The sequence below is a fragment of the Corvus brachyrhynchos genome, unplaced genomic scaffold (genome assembly GCF_000691975.1).
Source record: "Corvus brachyrhynchos isolate BGI_N302 unplaced genomic scaffold, ASM69197v1 scaffold101, whole genome shotgun sequence".
Taxonomy (NCBI): domain Eukaryota; kingdom Metazoa; phylum Chordata; class Aves; order Passeriformes; family Corvidae; genus Corvus; species Corvus brachyrhynchos.
In genome coordinates this window covers 2,460,728-2,478,112 of record NW_008237239.1, presented here as the reverse complement: position 1 = coordinate 2,478,112, position 17,385 = coordinate 2,460,728, and the positions used below count along the sequence as shown (strand labels likewise).

The 17,385-nt window shown below is 57.6% G+C and overlaps 3 protein-coding genes across 4 annotated transcripts in view; 2 read left to right on the top strand and 1 right to left on the bottom strand.

Moving 5' to 3' along the window:
* The window catches only part of HTATIP2 (HIV-1 Tat interactive protein 2), a 3,542-nt gene extending 3,212 nt beyond the window's left edge, over positions 1–330 (bottom strand). The window contains exon 1 of the mRNA XM_017729581.1: positions 244–330. Within this exon, the coding sequence (XP_017585070.1) occupies positions 244–330 (87 nt within the window). The remainder of the gene's footprint in view (positions 1–243) is intronic.
* Positions 8–6,193, top strand: LOC108445553 (1-phosphatidylinositol phosphodiesterase-like). 2 transcript variants are annotated; one of them, XR_001860441.1, is made up of 3 exons: positions 8–682; positions 936–2,143; positions 2,564–6,193. XR_001860441.1 is itself a non-coding variant. In XM_017729692.1 (2 exons), exon 2 carries the CDS (start codon positions 984–986, stop codon positions 2,016–2,018), a length of 1,035 nt encoding a protein of 344 aa, XP_017585181.1. In that variant the 5' UTR covers positions 8–682; positions 936–983; the 3' UTR covers positions 2,019–2,321. The 2 variants fall into 2 exon arrangements, 1 of the variants encoding a protein (XP_017585181.1); XM_017729692.1 differs by lacking the exon at positions 2,564–6,193 and having other exon boundaries at positions 936–2,321.
* Positions 6,194–6,687: 494 nt separating this feature from the next.
* Positions 6,688–16,720, top strand: SELP (selectin P). The gene is made up of 18 exons (XM_017729691.1): positions 6,688–6,816; positions 7,346–7,433; positions 9,653–10,042; positions 10,140–10,247; positions 10,359–10,541; positions 12,543–12,728; positions 12,864–13,049; positions 13,185–13,370; positions 13,503–13,688; positions 13,823–14,008; positions 14,142–14,327; positions 14,469–14,654; positions 14,783–14,968; positions 15,135–15,320; positions 15,442–15,561; positions 15,957–15,987; positions 16,180–16,235; positions 16,376–16,720. Exons 1-17 carry the CDS (start codon positions 6,724–6,726, stop codon positions 16,232–16,234), a joined length of 2,742 nt encoding a protein of 913 aa, XP_017585180.1. The 5' UTR covers positions 6,688–6,723; the 3' UTR covers position 16,235; positions 16,376–16,720.
* Positions 16,721–17,385: the final 665 nt, after the last annotated feature.

Sequence of the window (17,385 nt, the reverse complement as noted above, 5' to 3'; positions counted from 1 at the left end):
CCCGGCGGCTCCTCTCCAAACCCTACTGGGTTCAGTGTGTGCTGCCGACGGGGGTGCCCGGCAGCTGTGTCCCGTGGGCAGGAGGTGGGTCACCCCTGCGCCGGGCAGCCTTGCAGTGACTCCAGCGTGAAGCAGTCACTGGTGCATGAGCAGCAAGGGCATGAAGCCCACTTCCTAGGCAACTCTCGCTGAGCAGGTCCTGGGGTGTGCTGGCAAGTACAGACCCCTGCTCCGGGTGCCTGCCTGTGCGTTGTCCCTCTTGACAGGGACGATGCCCATCATCACCGGGCTGGTCCAGGTCCCACCAGGACATGGCTCTGGAGTAGACATGTGGGTACCCCGCGGCTCTGCACAGCCACTCCCGTGGTTAGCATCCAGGGGCCCCGCGGCACCTCGATCCCGTTTGTCCTGATTCCTGGGGAGGGAGGTGCAGAGGCCTGAATGGCTGCTGTCGGGATCAGCCAGGAGGTTTTCCAGCCTGGTGTGTCTGTCAAGTGCTCTCCTTTGGCCGAGGGCTGAGGATGAATCCCAGGTGCACGTGCCGTTTGCGAGGCAGGACGCGCGTCATGACTGTCCCCGGGTTAATGGCTGGCATCCCGCTCTACCTGCCAGTGTGCCGCCGGCACCCACGGCCGCGCGGCCTGTCCATCGGGCTCTGCTCCGCAGCCACAGGCAAACCCAGGTGGGTGAACGAGGGGGAGGATGGGACGTACCAGGGCTCGGGGGTACTGGGACGAATGCTTGAGAGTGGGAGGGGAAGCGTACAGTTCGACAGAAGTACCAGCAGCAACGTATATGGCCCATGTGGTATGTTAATAGGGTATGGTATGCTCTAGGGTTTCATGGCATGGGGGAGATGCCACTGGGGAGGGTAGGATCGGGATGCATGGGAGCCATGTTCCCACCGCTCATGGTCTGCTTCTCCTCCACGGCAGGGCTCCGGGGGGCCAGGCAGGTGCCGGAGTGCCCGCTCTCCCGGTGGCATGGAGACATGGTCCCGGCGCAGCGCTGCCTTCGACTGCGTACCCCAGCCAGCAGCCTGCTGCCCCGACTGGATGGCGGAGCTCCCCGACGCCCTACCCCTCTCCCGCCTCTCCATCCCTGGCACCCACGACTCCCTCAGCCTGTTCGGCGGCCGGCGCCTGCGGTGCCAGAGCTGGGGCCTGGAGGCCCAGCTGGCGGCCGGCATCCGCTTCCTGGATGTGCGCTGCAAGCTATCGCGGGGTGAGCTCCGCATCTACCACCTCTGCACCTTCCAGCGGGCCAGCCTGCGCGGCGTCCTGCGCCGCACCCTGCGCTTCCTCCGCGCCCACCCCGGCGAGGCCGTGCTTATGCGCATCAAGGAGGAGCTGCCCATCTTCTCCCGGCCCGGCTTCGCTGCCCAGCTGCACCGCTGCCTGCTGGAGGAGGGACAGGGCTGTGTGTGGTGCCGGGAGGAGGTGCCAACCCTGGGCCAGGTGCGCGGGAAGATCGTGGTGCTGGAGGCGCTGGCGCGGGAGGTGCTGGGCATTCCCTACGAGCAGCTGAGCATCAGCGACGCCTGGAACGTGCTCTCACTGGAGCGCAAGTGGGCCCGGGTGCGGCGGCACCTGGAGAAGGCGGCCGGCGGAGACCCCGCTACCATGTACCTCACCTTCTGCTCCGGCAATGGGCTCTTCACCTGCCCCGAGGAGGTGGCCCGCTTTGTGAACCCCCGCTGCTGCCAGCACCTGCGGCGCCGGGGCGGCCAGCCCGTGCGCTGGGGGGTGGTCATCATGGACTTCCCTGGTGCAGGCCTTCTCCGGCTCATCGTGGACAGCAACGGCCCGCGGGCCAAAGGACGCGGCACAGCGGCCCCCGGCACCCCCACGGTACCGTGCCGGCACCCCCGCGGCAAAGGGGACGGACGCCGCAGCCGGCACAGCTCTGCTCGCTGCCCGCGCCGCCTGCCCTCGGGAAGGACGCTGCTCCCGGCCCCGCGCCTCAGCCGAAGGACGTCAGTGCCTGGAGGGCAAAAGCGGGCAAAAGCGGGTTTCTAGGTCTTGCAGAGCACCGGAAAGCCTTCGTGGGATAACGGTGTGACAGCCGCGGAGGCAGCAGAGGAGGGCCGGCTGTGGTCGGAGCCGGGCAGCCCGGGGAGCTGCGCCCTGCCCTGAGGAGCCAGGTACGGTGCCGGTGCGGGGCTGGGCCACCTGAGACCCCACAGCGCAGCAGGGGTGGGTGGGGATAGAACGTCCTACCTCACCTCCTGTCAAGCCAGTGAGTCCTCCCAAAATGCCTCTCTGCAAAACAGTCCTTTTCCTTTCAAGGGTAAATGAAAATAAAAAGAAGCTAGGAAAGCACTGCCTATGTTGCCTTGCCATTTCCTGTCAGAAAAGACCTTTTGGTTTTGCTGCTTAGATGTGAAGGAGCCTGTACCTCTCTGCCCATGGATAAAGCCCAGTTAGATTGGTGTCTGTGACCATCTTGCTCTTAAAGCAGAGCTGCAAAATGTCAGAGGAGTAAGAATTCTTTTCAAAAGTGACAACAAGTGGTTAGGAACGTCCTTCCCCTCCTTATTTTAGCTTTTGTTTGTTTCTTGCAGGGGCTTGCCCCAGAAGTCAAGACTCTTAGGGAGAGCCAAGTTCAGCAAGTGCCACCCACCCTGTGCATGGAGAGTTGTATGGCCCTGGAGTCACACACCCAGGGGATGCTGCACTGGGCAGAGCTCAGTAGTTTGTAACAGCAGAGGTAGCGTGGACAGGGCAGTTTGTAGATCCACAAAAGCAAAGTGGTTGAGGCATAAAAAAGACTTTAAAACACGTTGTGCCAGTGCCTGCCCTACCTGCAGATAATAAATCAGTAATCTAAATAGACAACACAATAGCTCATTGGAGCAGAAGGATAGCCAAGATGCCAGGGGAGAAATCATCACCCAGGAAGGTGCCTGCTGTATCACTGGCAGCAGCCAAGCTGGACCAGCTGTGTGCTGAAACAGGGAGGTGAGAAGGAGAGAGGAACTTTCAGAAGAGGAAACCTCAGCCCTGGCCTGCCAGGAGGTGAAGAATGTCCTCTAGGTTGCCTCTGTGTCGGGTGAAACACAGTGCCTCCTGGAGGGGATGCCCCAGGATTTCCTGGCCAGAGGAGAGGATGTCTTTTGCTGTGCAGGGGCTGCCCTTGGCTGGAGACACAGCTCCTAGTGCTGAGCATGTTCATCTGCTGCCCAGGGAGTGGAGCAAGTACACAGCGGGTGACAGACAGAGGAATCTGTCTCTGGGCTTGCTATGTGAGACGGGAGAAGGCTGAAATTTCTGCATTAAACCAGACGTGACAAAAACACTGGTTGATGTCCAGGGTGAGGGTGGCCTGCTCCATCAGCTGCCAGTGCCTCCTGTGCCTGGGTTGCCCCCACACCAAGCCAGTGTGACTGGTACCACTCTCCTGCTGAGAAGATGAGTTCCACTGGGGCAGGGCCAGGTGGGTCTGTGGCCTGTCCCAGCATTCCAGGGATGCACAGTGCCATGGAGAGCCCCGCAGGACACAAGCAGAGCAATCGCAGTTCCCAGGAGCTGTAGGCTGGGTGGTTTTGCTGTCACTTAGGGCAAGGACTGCCTGCCTGGCTGAAGAGCAGCCCCTGGACGTGGCACGTCCCTGCAGCTGCAGCCCAGCACCCCGTACCCACCCTGTGCCTCAGCTCACAGGCAGGGCAGAGGTGCTGCCTGGGATTCCCCGGGTGGGCAGAGTCACTTGTTTATGCCCTACCACTCAAGCAGTGAGATAATGTCAGTGTTATCTACGCCCCAAGCATCCTGTTTGGCAAACCCTTATCTGTGCCATGCCCATGTGGCTGCTGCTGGGTGCCAGGGAGCCGGCAGGCAGCACAGGCAGGGGTACTCAGTGAAATGGCTCTCCATCACCAGCTTGGCAGTGAAAGGCAGGAGGCAGAGAGCTGTCCTATAGCTGAGGTCATAGAAACATCTCTGAGAGGGTCTGGATGGGGTGGGCAGGAGTGATTTCCCAAAGCTACCCCGATAATTCATAGCCAGGTCTGTCCCAGTGCCACAAGGTCCCTGTGGGTGGGGGGTGCAGGGTACCTGTCCCTGGACTTCTGGTCCTGGCTAATTCTTGCAACTGTCTCAGTCTGTCCAAACCAGGGTGGCACTCAAACGCATCTCCCAGTGTCCAAACACTTTGAAATTGTGAGAAAGATTTTATCAGGTGCTGCCTGGGGCGGGGGTAGCAGCTGATAACAGGGTGGAGGAGGAGGCTCCGGCTGCTGGAGCTATGCACTGGGAGACTTGCCCAAGGGCACCCGCAGCTCAGGGACACCCTTTGGGTCAAGCACTTCCTGGGGACCTGTGGTGGGAGGGGATCTCCTGCCCGCGCTCAGGAGATGCCTCTAAAGCCTCAGGGAGAGCCGCCCGTGCCCCCAGGGAAGAATGGAGGAATGGCAGCAGCGGGGCTGTACCCAGGCGTGTGTGTCCTCGCCTGTACCACCGCACAGTCCTGACAGGGTGGGGTCGGGTGCCTCCTTGCTCCTGTGGGCTGCTGAGCCCTCCCCGGGGCGAGCGGGGCTCCCAGGAAGGTGCCCGCTGTATCGCCGGCAGCAGCCCGTGTCGGGGTGACTCGGTTCCTCTGCGGTCTGCGGGGACATTGCACAAGGAGGGGAACAGGCTGTGCCACCGTGGGGCGGGAGCTCTGCCATAAACAACGCACAGCCGTGCCCCTTCCCCAGAGGCAGAGCCTGGGCAGGGCTCTACGGCACAGAGAGCATCGCCCCGACTGTTGCTCAGCAGCGGGGCACAGCAAAGGAGGCACTTCTCCATTCCAGATGCCTGGGTCCAGAGGGACAGCGAGGAGGTGACACAGGAAAGTGTCTTTGTGCCTGCTCCCTTGAGCCCATGCTGAGCAAAGCCCTGGCTGGCAGCTTGTGCTGTGCCCTCGGAGGGGTGGCTGGGGGATAGGATGCACCATCCTGGCACCTGGGAAATCCCTGCACTACTCAGGCAGGGACAGGCACTTCCTTGGTGAGCAATCCAGCAGAAGCAGCTGCCCTGCAGCATCCTGAATCCCTTCCAGAGAAGCCAGCCTTGGAACCCACCTGAGATGTGAAAGGGTTCCTGGAGATTAACCAGCTCCTAGCAGAGCTGAATCGGGTCGTCTCTCCCTCCTAGCACGTGTACCTTTTCCCACTACATGCAAAGCAAGCCTCAGTATCCATCCTGCCATGTAGGATCCCCTCTCTGAGCCCAGGCATGGGGCACCTGCCCCCACAAAGAGCTTGAACTTGGTCATGTACTGGCTTTGCAGCAGCAACAGCCTCTGCATCTCAGCCACCTTGATTCATTTAAAGCAATAACAAAAACTATCTGTAGTTACAAAAATAAAGGTGGGGGTATTTTTCTTTTTACTGCTCTGCCCTACCGTGTTGGGTTTCTGCCCTACCATGTTGGGTTTGAGCAGAAGTGAAACTGGCAGGGGCACAGCGTGCTCTGCCCTGGGGCGGTGTACCCATGAACATCCCTCTGAGTCCCATCAGTCTCACCAGTAGAGAGGCAGCTCTCACCCTGACCAGGTTACCCTCAACATCTGGAGCTGCTCTCCTGCCCCAGCAGCTGCCCCTCAGCCTCTCTGCCTGCCTGGCTGCTTCTTCCCTTCCCGTAACTGACTGCTGTCCGCAGATGAGCTGCTAAACAGCAAGGGCTCCTGAATTACTGGATGTACAGACTCAGCAATTCCATAAAAATAGACAACTGCAGTAAAACATTTTTCAAGGAAGATATCCAGAGACAGGAAACAAGGTTCATTTATACTGGCCAATGATAAAGTAATTGTAGTGGGTTATGGCTCTTTGTGGGATGGGTTCCTCCTTTTGTCTAGAATGAGTCCTGGTGGAGCAGTATCAATTTCTCTGGAACTGGAAAATACAAGTAACCTGCATGGCTCTTGTTTGGCTTTAGCTGGAAGTGGGCAGAGTAATTTCTGCAGAAAACCTGGCCAAGGCAATTCTACTTACGAGCAGGACAGGGTAAGAAAAGATTTATTATGATTATAATGATTCAAGGGGCAGTGGACACAATTAGACATGTTCTTGAAACACTGGTGGAAATTCCTAACGGATGTTGTTAATAAGTAAGGGGGAAGTTCCTCTGGCATGTTCTTGGACCTTTCTCATAAAGACTTAAAGGTAAACACAGAAAAATACATTGTGTAAGTAACTGTTTATAAACGGTGTATGAAGATTCACAGCCAGAGCAAAAGGCCTGCATGCGAGGAGAGCATCTGGCACAGGAGCTGCGAGGCTGTGAGCCACACTCCCACTCACCCACGAGGGACCTCATCACCCCTCAGCCCTCCCCTGTCCTCCAACCACCAGTGTAGGCACTGCCACATGGACATGGTGAGTCAGAGAGTTCTCGGTGCTCTGGGCACTGCAGACTAGGGCTGGGCACTTCCTGGAGGGCCTTTTGCCACCTCCTGGGGTGCTCGGGCAAGCCTGGCTCATTGTGGGTCATCTCCTGTGGCTGTCATGTCCCCAGGGCAGCGTGGGGATGCACCAGCTCCCATGCCATGGGGCTGCTGCCGAGCTAGGTCCCATCAGGACCGTGGCCAGTGCTGACCCCACTGTTCCCCTCCGGCCCCGGGCTGAGAGGAGGGTTTTTCGGGGCTGGAGAGCTCTGTGGTGGGGGAGGGAGGGGTGTGGGGCAGGATGTGGGCTGGCAGCGGGGCTGGGATGGGAGGGGAAGAGGCCAGGGGCAGGGAGCGATGCGCTGCACGCTCGGAGGAAGCGTGAGCAGCACTGCCCACCGCGGGACAGCTGCCGCTGGCTGGGCACGGTGCGTCTGCGGCGCCGGCATGGTACGTCCCGCTCTTTTCCTTGGGGATGACTCAGGGTCTGCCTAGAAAAGGGGATTAGGGGAGCGCAGGGCTGTGGGCAGGCACTGACAGGAACCGGTGCCGCTGCTGGGGGCTGTGGGACACATAGCCTGTCCCAGAGACACTCTGCCCGAGCGACCCCAGGCTCACAGGAGACTGCCAGGGACACAGGGCACTGCTACTGCAGAGGCAGATGCCAGCCCTGGCTGGGCAGGAAGGGGCTCGGGGGGCACAGGACACGGCCTGGACTTAGGGGCTCCCCAGGAGTGAAGTGCATTGCTGGCAGTGTCTCCCCCACTGTCCAGCTGGGCTCTAGGCACAGCTCCCCCGAGTGCCTCACTGGAAGGGGCCCTTCCTGCAGCAGAGCCATACCTGGCTGGGAGCACCATGTGTGCCTGCGTGTGAGCTGCCACAAGCAATGTGCCCTTGTGTGTGCCAGGACTGCCTGGCAGCAGCGGGTGCATGTGTGAGCCCCTTGGGATGTGCATGCTCACGTCTCCCTCCCTGTCAGGGCTCTGCTGTGGGACTGCGGTCTGCTCGGAGGACACGGACTCTGGGCTCTCCTGGCATCTACCTGGGCATCGCTGCCATCGCATGGGGTAAGCCACCCACCACCCGCTCAGTAAGCCCAGTGTGACCCTGCTGCCAAGCAGTCTGCAGGTCTGGGGAACTGGAGAAAGGCAGCATTGTTATTTTGGGGGCTCATCAGTCACACCCCCCAGGGCTGGATCCTCCTGGCCTGAGAGGGGGTTGCCCCTGCTTGTGCCAGCTCCCTCCAGGCAGACCGTGCTCCCCCAGGGAGGGCCAGGCCATGCCTGGGGTCCCTGCAGGGTGTTTGGTTCCCCAAATGCAGCGTGGCAGCTGGGGCACTGTACTGTGAACCGGGGAAAGGCAGCTCTACCCCCTGCCTACAGCCACGCCCGTGCTGGGGACTGGGGCATGGACATAGGCACAGGACCCACAGGTGTAAGAGTTCAGAGCACAGCTGGGGCAGCATCAGGGAAAGTTAAAGCTGCTAACTAACATCAGGAGTATAGAAGCTAATTTGGCTCTGCTGCCTGTAGGATATTTCCTTCACGTACTGGCATCACACAGAGCAAAACCTACTGGTGCCTGCTCTGTCTCTGGCAATCCTCTGTGAGCTGAATTATTTTCCTAAGAACCTTAGTGAACGAGCTAAGGAATAGAAATGAGGCAAGTGCAGAAGTGTCAGGAGGAGGCTGAGATTTGGCTCTGAGAGGAAAACAAAAAGACAAAGGCACCTCAACTGCAGTGGGTGCTGAGCACTACCCTGGGAAGAGGTATCAAGGCTGCCAAGGGAGCCAAGGGGTCAAAACACAGGAAAACAGTGCCCACTTGGGGCTCAGCACCAGGTGGGGCAGCAAGAGGTAGCATAAGACAGGGCAGATGAGCTGTGCCATGGAGAGGGTGTTACTGGTGGAGCTGGAGGAAAGAGGCAGGAGAACACGTGGAGGATGGACATGGAGAAGATGGGCTTCTTTGTGTGAGGGTAGCAGGTGGCTGCCCTGAGCTGTGCTGGGGAGCAGCAAGGGCCAGGAGGAGGGTGGTGGGAGCTGAGAGTGGGGCAGGCTCCCAAAGGTGCCCTGAGTTCCTGTCCTGCAGCCCCCAATTCCTGAAAGGTAAGGAGGGAACCACATTTTCCTCAGCTTCAGTTCTGTTGAACAAAGAGAAGAGTTTGCTCTTTCACAGGGAAAACCAGACAAATTATGGGAAATTACTTAGGAAAATGTATAATAATGGACCAAACAACAGTCCTAATTAGACTTTAGAAGACCTGTATTTGCATCTAATCTGCAATGCCCAGATCTTTGTCTGCATAACCGCAGGGTGATAGTGCTCTCCTGAGATACAGGGTAAGCCAGGCTGGTTGTTTGGAGCAGACTTTGATCCCCATTTCACTTTCTGCACAGATGGAGACACGATATCCACACATCGCTTTCTGCAGTTGTGGAGATAGCTGCTTCTGGGGAGAATGGAGGAAGCTTCTTTCTGTGGCTAAAACCCTTTGATTGCATAAAGTTGTGGTGTGAAATGCTGTAAATAAGAGCAGGGTTTCAGCAAAGTGCCCTTCACTTCTGGGTGTGGGTTCCAGTTACTTTCTGGCTTTGCCCTGCCTGGTGGGCATGACCATGATGTGAGCTTGACTTTTGTAAGACCTTGTTTTGCAACACTGAGTTTTACAAGACTCTTTAGACCATCTCTGGCTCAGATGAGCAGGTTGGGGTCCAAGGGCTTTTGGGGGTGAGGGTATACTGACTGCTCTGCCTTGCTGCAATCTGACTCTCCTGTAGCAGGGTAAAGCAAGAAAACCGAAGTGGTACACATTGGCACTCAAGGAAGGAACTGTGTTTATGGAAACATCTTGAAGTGGGGCTTTCCCCTTAGGGAAGCCTTTGTGAGCAGGGGAACAGGGCCATGGGGCTGAGCTTTCAATCCTTACGCTGGAGACAGGGTTGGCATCACTGCTTGGAGCTCTTCTGCTTCCTGTGCTCTGCCTGCCCCATCCCATGCTGCCCCATCTCAGCCTTCACCCTATCACCTCCACCTTCCTCATCCCTGTGCCATCCCCCTCTGTCCTCAGCTCCTTCTGCCATGCCTGATCCACCCAGGTCTTTGTGTACCTAGAGCCCCATTCTCATCCACACTTGTCCCTTCATCTGATCCCTTCACCCAGCTGGTCACTGGCATCTCTTGGCCATGATGCAGGCTTAGCCCACCCTCACATCCCAAGGGATCCCATCCCTGACCCGGCTCCCAACCTTTCTGCATCAATCCCAGACCTCATCCTCTCCCACAGGCATGGTGCTGTGGGTGGAGGTGGGTGCCTGGACGTACCACTACAGCGACCAAGGGGACTACATGTGGGAGCAGGCCAGGAATTACTGCCAGACCTTCTTTACTGACCTGGTGGCGATCCAGAACAAGCAGGAGATCGAGTACCTCAACAAGAGCCTGCCCTACCATGCACGCTACTACTGGATCGGCATCCGCAAGCTGGGCGGCATCTGGACCTGGGTGGGCACCAGGAAGGCGCTGACCAAGGAGGCGGAGAACTGGGCACTCGGGGAGCCCAACAACCGCCGCTCCAACCAGGACTGTGTGGAGATCTACATCCAGCGGCCGCAGCAGTCTGGCAAGTGGAACGACGAGCCCTGCAACCGGAAGAAAAAGGCGCTGTGCTACCGCGGTGAGCAGGGGGACTGCAGACCAGAGCTGGATTGGGTAGGCTGGGGACCACAGCAGGGTGGCCAGCAGCTCCTGATGACCGTCCCCTGTGTGTGCAGCCTCCTGCCAGCCCTTCCCGTGCAGCCAGCGCGGTGAGTGCGTGGAGACCATAGGGAGCTACCGCTGCGAGTGCTACCCCGGCTTCCACGGCCCTGAGTGCGCGGAGGGTGAGACATCCATCCCCATCCCTCCCTCCCTCCCTGCTGGCGAGTCCAAACCCTGGTGACAAAGCAGGGTTCCTGTGCTCCTAATGGGCTGTGGTACCGTGTCTCTCCCAGTTGTGCAGTGTGCCAAGCTGGAGCCCAAGGGAGTGCGCATGAACTGCAGCCACCCCTATGGAGACTTCAGCTACAACTCCACCTGCGAGTTTGGGTGCCAGGAGGGGTTTGAGCGGCGAGGGGCGGGCATGCTGCGGTGCCTGCCTTCCCAGGAGTGGTCAGCAAACATCCCCACCTGCACAGGTAGGGCCTGGCAGGGGCTGGGCTGGCATTGATGCTTTGCAGGGACCAGCCCTGTGTGCCCAATGCTGCTCAGGCAAGTCTTGCTGTGCCCTTACCTATTGTGGAAGCATCTCCTGGTGCTGCACGTGGGGTGGGATTCCCTGAGGAGACTACAATGGGCAGAGCAGCTGTGAGCTCTGGATAAGCCCCCCGTTCTGCCTGGCTGTCCCAGTGCCCTGTCTTGAATCCCACTCAGATGTCAGCGCCCTGTGTGCACCAAGTGCAGGGTCAGGACAGTGTCTTGGCTCCTCTGTCAACCCCCTGGCACTGTCTCTTACCTCCCAAAGCCCACCCTGATCTGCCTTGGAAAGGTGTTTGGTATCTTGGGAAAGAGGAAAGAGAGGCTGCTGTCCCACAGCCAGGGGAAGGTTCTATCCTGGCAGGGATGGGCCACCTTGAAAGGGGACAAGGACTCATGAAATGAGGTTACATACAAGGTGGGAGGGACAGAGTGTGGCAGGAAACAACAAAGGAGAGAAAGCTGTGGTATGTTATGCTGCAGGGGCAGAGAAAGTCTTCCTGTCAGTGGCTTGAGGGTTTGCAGCTAGGCACCAGGCATCCCAGAGAAGTCCCGGGGGTGCAAGAGCCTTGCTCCACCTTTCCTGTGCTGCTGTGTGGTACACCTGCAGCCTTGCACAAGAATGGGATGAGTCAAGGACTGGAGCAGACATGGGACACAACTGGGGACCCTCTGTATTGGGAAGGGTGGGGAGTGGGCAGCATCCTTGTATCTATATTCTTTTTTAAAAAAGCCTGCCTTGAAGTTACTGCTGCTGCTGCCTGTGTGGGGTGGGCCTGTGGTCCAACCCAGGACTTGCCTTAGGCAGCTGAGACTAGCAAAACTTTCTGCAGTTAAGGGGAACAGGCATGGAGATGTGATGTGACTGTTTCATAACCAGCATCCCCAGCAGGGGCAGGCTCCCAGTTTTGTGAAAATCCCCACAGGCAAGCTGGGCTGAGCCTGTGTGCTCCAGGCTTTTCAGGTTCCCAAGGCCTTGCTTTCCCAGCTTGTTTTCTTCCTGCTGGCTGCAATATGACTGATCTTTGTTTTATTGCAAACAATCAGATGAGTCAGTTGGTCACCTGTGCTGATAACGAAGTGGTGTTAGCAAGTGCTGCCACCTGGGCTTACTCCAAAAACGAGCAGAGCAAGGCTGCAAGCAAGGCTGATGGTGCTGCAAGGACTGTGTGGGACAAGGCTGCCTGCCCTGCCTCAAACTCTGCCTGCCCTGCCTCAAATTCTGCCTCAAATGCCTGCAGCCATTAAGTGCCCATTGCTGGCTGGTCCCAAAAGGGGCTGGGTCAACTGCTCCCACCCACACAGCATGTTCACCAATAGACACCTCTGGGGATTCTCTGGGAAACCAGAATGCCTGTAAAATAGCTGTGAAAGGAAAAGCCTACCTAGGAAAGTGCTTGGTGTCAGTCTGAAAGCAGAAGGTGCAGCGAATGGAGTCTGTCTCAGCTGGGCTGGATGGTGTTAATGCCCTGCTGGCACTGACCTGTGGTGGTCCTGCAGGCAGCAGAGCCACTCACCCCAACAAACCTTGGGTGCTGCCCTGGCATGCAGCAAAGCATACCCTGGGCACAGGCTGGGGAGGCTGGCACAAAACCCTGTGGCCACTGCAGTTATTTACAGTCCCAAAGCCATCCTCCTGCCCCTGTGACAAGGATGGAGGCTGGTCTCTGCTCCAGTAAGGGGAGGGAGGTGAGTAGGACTGCAGCAGCTGTGGTCCTTCCTCCCAGGGGCTTTGGCCCGGAGTAGTACAAGGGATAAACAGGGCTCTGGCAGAGCAGCAGCTGTGTCCCTGCCAGAAAATCACTTGTATGGCAGAAAAATCATTGTACTAACTACAGTTTTGAAGAGGTGAGTCTGGGTAAGATTTGATTTGGATTCAGCCTGAATCGTTAGATTTAACCTATCTATCTATACCATATCTGAGATCTGCTCTCCCATTGCAGCCATCATCTGTCCGGTGCTCAGTGCTCCAGAACAAGGAGAACTTAACTGCTCCCACCTCCATGGAGACTTTGCCTTTGGCTCCACATGTGCCTTCTCCTGCCAGACGGGGTTTGCACTGGTGGGGCCGGAGAGCCGTGAGTGCACAGCCACAGGGAAATGGACAGGGGATGCCCCACGCTGTGAAGGTAGAGCTGCTGCTGGAGTGCAGGCTGTCACTGAGCCTTGGGGTGACACTGTGGTGTTCCCCAGCCCCTTGCTCCCAGAATTTTAGTCTCCCAGTTCCCAACCTGCTTCTTGATGTGTACCCCTTCACTTTGCAGCCGTTTTCTGCCCAGTGCTCAGAGCACCAGACCAGGGAAAGATGCACTGCTCCCACCTCCATGGCAACTTCACCTTTGGCTCCACGTGTGCCTTCTCCTGCCAGAAGGGGTTTGCACTGATGGGGCCAGAGAGCCGTGAGTGCACAGCCACAGGGACCTGGACTGGGGACACACCACACTGTGAAGGTAGAGCTGCTGCTCAAGGTGTCACAGACCTCTGGTTGACCCTGAAATGTTCTCCATCGTCTTGGTTCTTTCATTCCAACAGTTTAGCCTTGTAATCCCCAGACTCCTGCTCAAAGTGCTTCTCTGTCCTCACAGCCATCGCCTGCCCAGTGCTCAGAGCACCAGACCAGGGAGACCTGAACTGCTCCCATCTCCATGGGGACTTCACCTTTGGCTCCACGTGTGCCTTCTCCTGCCACAAGGGGTTTGTGCTGATGGGGCCAGAGAGCCGTGAGTGCACAGTCATGGGGACGTGGACTGAAGATACCCCACACTGTGAAGGTAGAGCTGCTGCTACAACTCAGGGTGTCACTGGCCATGGGATGATGCTAAGGTTTTCCCAGTGTCTCAGACCAAACAGTTCAGCCTTGTAGTATCCAGGCTCCTCCTTGAAGTGTTTCTCTGTCCCTGCAGCCATCACTTGTCCAGTGCTCAGTGCTCCAGAACAAGGAGAGCTGAACTGCTCCCATCTCCATGGGGACTTCACCTTTGACTCCACGTGTGCCTTCTCCTGCCACAAGGGGTTTGTGCTGATGGGGCCAGAGAGCCGTGAGTGCACAGCCACAGGGACCTGGACTGAAGATACCTCACGCTGTGAAGGTAGAGCTGCTGCTACAACTCAGGGTGTCACTGGCCATGGGGTAACACTAGGGTTCCCCTGAAGCCTCTCAGACTGAACAGTTTAGCCTTATAGTCCTCAGACTCCTGCTCAAACTGTTTTTCCATCCCTGCAGCTGTTGCCTGTCCAGTGCTCCATGCTCCAGACCAAGGAGAGCTGAACTGCTCCCACCTCCATGGGAACTTCACCTTTGGCTCCACGTGTGCCTTCTCCTGCCAGATGGGGTTTGTGCTGATGGGGCCAAAGAGCCGTGAGTGCACAGCCACAGGGACATGGACAGGGGATGCAACAAGATGTGAAGGTAGAGCTGCCTGCTCAAGGTGTCACAGGCCTTGGCCAGACACCGGGATGTTCTCTTTTTGGTCTTCTCATTACGAGAGCTTAGCCTTGTAGTCCCTAGACTCCTGCCTGAAGTGTGCTTCTTTGCCTTGCAGCCATCAGCTGCCCAGAGCTCCGTGCTCCAGACCAAGGAGAGCTGAACTGTTCCCACCTCCATGGGAACTTCACCTTTGGCTCCATATGTGCCTTCTCCTGTCAGAAGGGGTTTGCTCTGATGGGGCCACAGAGCCGCGAGTGCACAGCCGCAGGGACGTGGACTGGGGACACACCACAGTGCAAAGGTATTGCTGCTGCTCAGGGTGTCACAGGTCTTGTGTTGACCATAGGATGTTCCCCAGAGGACCTTCTTGGTCCTCTTATTCCAGCAGTTTAGCCTCATAGTCCACAGATTCCAGCTTCAAAATGTATCTCTGTCTCTGCAGCCATCGCCTGTCCAGTGCTCAGTGCTCCAGAACAAGGAGAGAGAAACTGCTCCCACCTCCATGGAGACTTCACCTTTGGCTCCATGTGTGCCTTCTCCTGCCGGATGGGGTTTGCAGTGATGGGGTCAGACAGTCGCGAGTGCACAGCCACAGGGAAATGGACAGGGAATGTCCCACGCTGTGAAGGTAGAGCTGCTGCCACAGCTCAGGGTGCCATTTGCCTTGGGGTGACACTACAATGTTCCCCAGCCCCTTGGTCCCAACAGTGTGATCTCCCAGGCTCCTTTTTGACATGTGCCTCTTCACCCTTGCAGCCATCAAATGCTCAGCACTGACCATCCCCAAGATGGGCCAGGCTGCCTGCTCCCATCTCCACGGGGACTTTGCCTTTGGCTCCACATGTGCCTTCTCCTGCCACAAGGGGTTTGTGCTGATGGGGCCAGAGAGCCGTGAGTGCACAGCCACGGGGACCTGGACTGGCGGCCCCACAGATTGTAAAGGTGCATCTTGTGATCTCACATGTGTCTGGGAGGGCCCTGTCATAGCAGAGTGCTCTCCTCAGCACCCCAGGCTATGTCAGTTCATCCCCTGGCTTGCCAACACACGTCCCCATCCCACTGCCATCAGTCCTGTCCTCTTGATGCTCCTGCTGTGCTTTATCTCCAGCCATCAGCTGCCCAGTGCTGGCCCCCCCAAGGAGAGGCCAGCTGAGCTGCTCTCACGTGCACGGGAACTTCACCTACAACTCCACATGCACCTTTTCCTGCGAGGAGGGGTTTGTTCGGATGGGAGCAGAGATGCTCCAGTGTGAGGCCACGGGAAACTGGACCAGGGAGCCCCCTGTGTGTGCAGGTACGGTGGGACCCCTCAGCTCCTCTAGCACTGTGAAGGTTCCAACTTTCCTCCAAGCACATCTTGAATGTGGTGGGGGGCTGACAACTTTCTGATGTGTGGCTCTGTGGCTTTGTTTCAGAGGATGGTGCCTTCTTAAAGCAAGTCCTGGCTTACAGCAGTGGCTCAGCCCTGGCAGTAGCTGGTGTTGTGCTCTCTGGGGGGCTCATTGCCCTCCTTGCCAAGAGGCTCAGTGACAGAGGTACAGAAATGCTTCCTGCAGCCCACCCTAGCTTTGGCCAGGGGCTCTCAGGCAAGGTGGTGACAGAGTCCCAGGGGAGGCTGGGGTGATCAGAAGAGTTTAACAGTGTGACTGCCTCCAATCACGTGTTTTATTGGCTGAATTGCTTGGGTCCTTGGCAGTTTGTCCAGCTGAAAGCGTCAGCAGCCAGGTTTGGAGGGCAGAGCCAGATAAACACCATCACTCTGAAGAAAGCAGCAAATACTTCAGCCCTCTCCTGGCCCCATCCCATGCTTGTCAAACTCTGCTCAATTTCAGATGCTGCTGATGCAGCTTCTCATGACTTTCACTAAACAGATCTGTTTTTTTCTGTTCTATGTGTTTTATCCCCATGGACATTTCAACACCGTTATCAGAGGAGAAGAGGAAGCTCCTGAAACCCACCAGGTGAGAGTTGTGCTCTGCAGGAGGGTGGCTGTCACTGTCACAGCCCTGTGTTCTCCCTGCTGACACCCAGATCTGCCTGTGTGAGGCTGTTTTTATGTGGGGGCATCTCTGGGGCTGACAGGGCCGTGCTAACCCCTGCCCTTCACACACTCCTGCACTCTCCAAGGTGACACCCTTGTGTTTGCCTTCCAGTGACCTAGGAGCCCCAGGCACCTTCACCAATGCAGCATATAATGCTAACCTATGAGGTGAGTGCTGGCAAGACCCTCCCAGCACCCTGTTCAAAATTCACCTGGGTGGCCATCCTCCCAGCTGGGGTACTCCTGGGTGGGGACACCTCTTGGGACTGAAGTGCGTAACACCAGCTCCATCTCTCCTCTGCTTCCAGCCTGCCCAAGACTGAAACCCACCATGTCCCCCAGGGCTGCAGGCCCAGCAGGAGCTGCTGCTGGAGCAGAGGGGCTCCATGCCTGTGGCTGTAGCCCAGACCAGCGCTGCCCATGGACACTGCCGCCATGCTGCATGTACAGCATTCTCCTGAGAAGGGGAGGTGTCTCCAGGGAAGACAGCTGGAGACCCACCAGGGGCTGAGGGCCATGTGCTGGGGGCAGCCTGCCACACAACCCTTGGACATTCTCCCACTGGGAATTTGGACATTCCCCGGTATCTGCTCCACTCATGCTTCCACCAACAAGCTTGTGTCAGCGGGATCTGAATAAACACTTTTGTCTAACCAATGCCTCTTGTGTGCCTGGGGTGGGGGGAAGAAGTCTTCATTAAATAATGTGGCCAACAGGACTAGGGAAGTGATTCTTCCCCTGTACTTGGCACTGGTGAGGCCACACCTCAAGTGCTGTGTCCGGTTTGGGGACCCTCAGTTCAGGAAGGACATTGAGGTGCTGGAGCGTGTCCAGAGAAGGCACAAAGGGTGGTGAAGGAGCTGGAGCACAAGTCCCCTGAGGAGCAGGTGAGGGAGCTGGTGGTGTTTATCCTGAAGGAGGCTCAGGGGTGACCTTACCACTCTCTACAACTCCCGGATCAGAGGTTGTAAGCAGGTGGGGATCGGCCTCTTCTCCCAGGCTTGTCCTTGTGATAGGACAAGGGGACACAGTCTTAAGCTGTGCCAGGAGAGGTTCAGGTTGGACATTCGGAGAAATTTCTTCAGAGAAAGGGCGACTGGGCATTGGAATGGGCTGCCCTGGGAGGTGGTGGAGTCACGCCCCTGGAAGTGTTTAAGGAAAGACGAGACGTGGAAGTCAGTGTCACGGTCTGGTTGACAGGATCATGTTGGGTCAGAGCTTGGACTCGCTCACCTCAGAGGTCTCTTACAACCGAATTGACTCTGTAACTCTCTCCGGGAACTCGGAGCGCAGGCAGCGCCACCGGCACCCCACGCGG

What these genes read in the sequence shown, in the direction of transcription:
- LOC108445553 (XM_017729692.1), top strand. Translation starts at nt 984, where the DNA reads ATGGAGACATGGTCCCGGCGCAGCGCTGCCTTCGACTGCGTACCCCAG.
- SELP (XM_017729691.1), top strand. Translation starts at nt 6,724, where the DNA reads ATGCGCTGCACGCTCGGAGGAAGCGTGAGCAGCACTGCCCACCGCGGG. An exon ending in AGATACCCCACACTGTGAAG is followed by an intron (nt 13,371 to 13,502) that starts GTAGAGCTGCTG and finishes CTGTCCCTGCAG; the next exon opens with CCATCACTTGTCCAGTGCTC. An exon ending in CGGCCCCACAGATTGTAAAG is followed by an intron (nt 14,969 to 15,134) that starts GTGCATCTTGTG and finishes CTTTATCTCCAG; the next exon opens with CCATCAGCTGCCCAGTGCTG.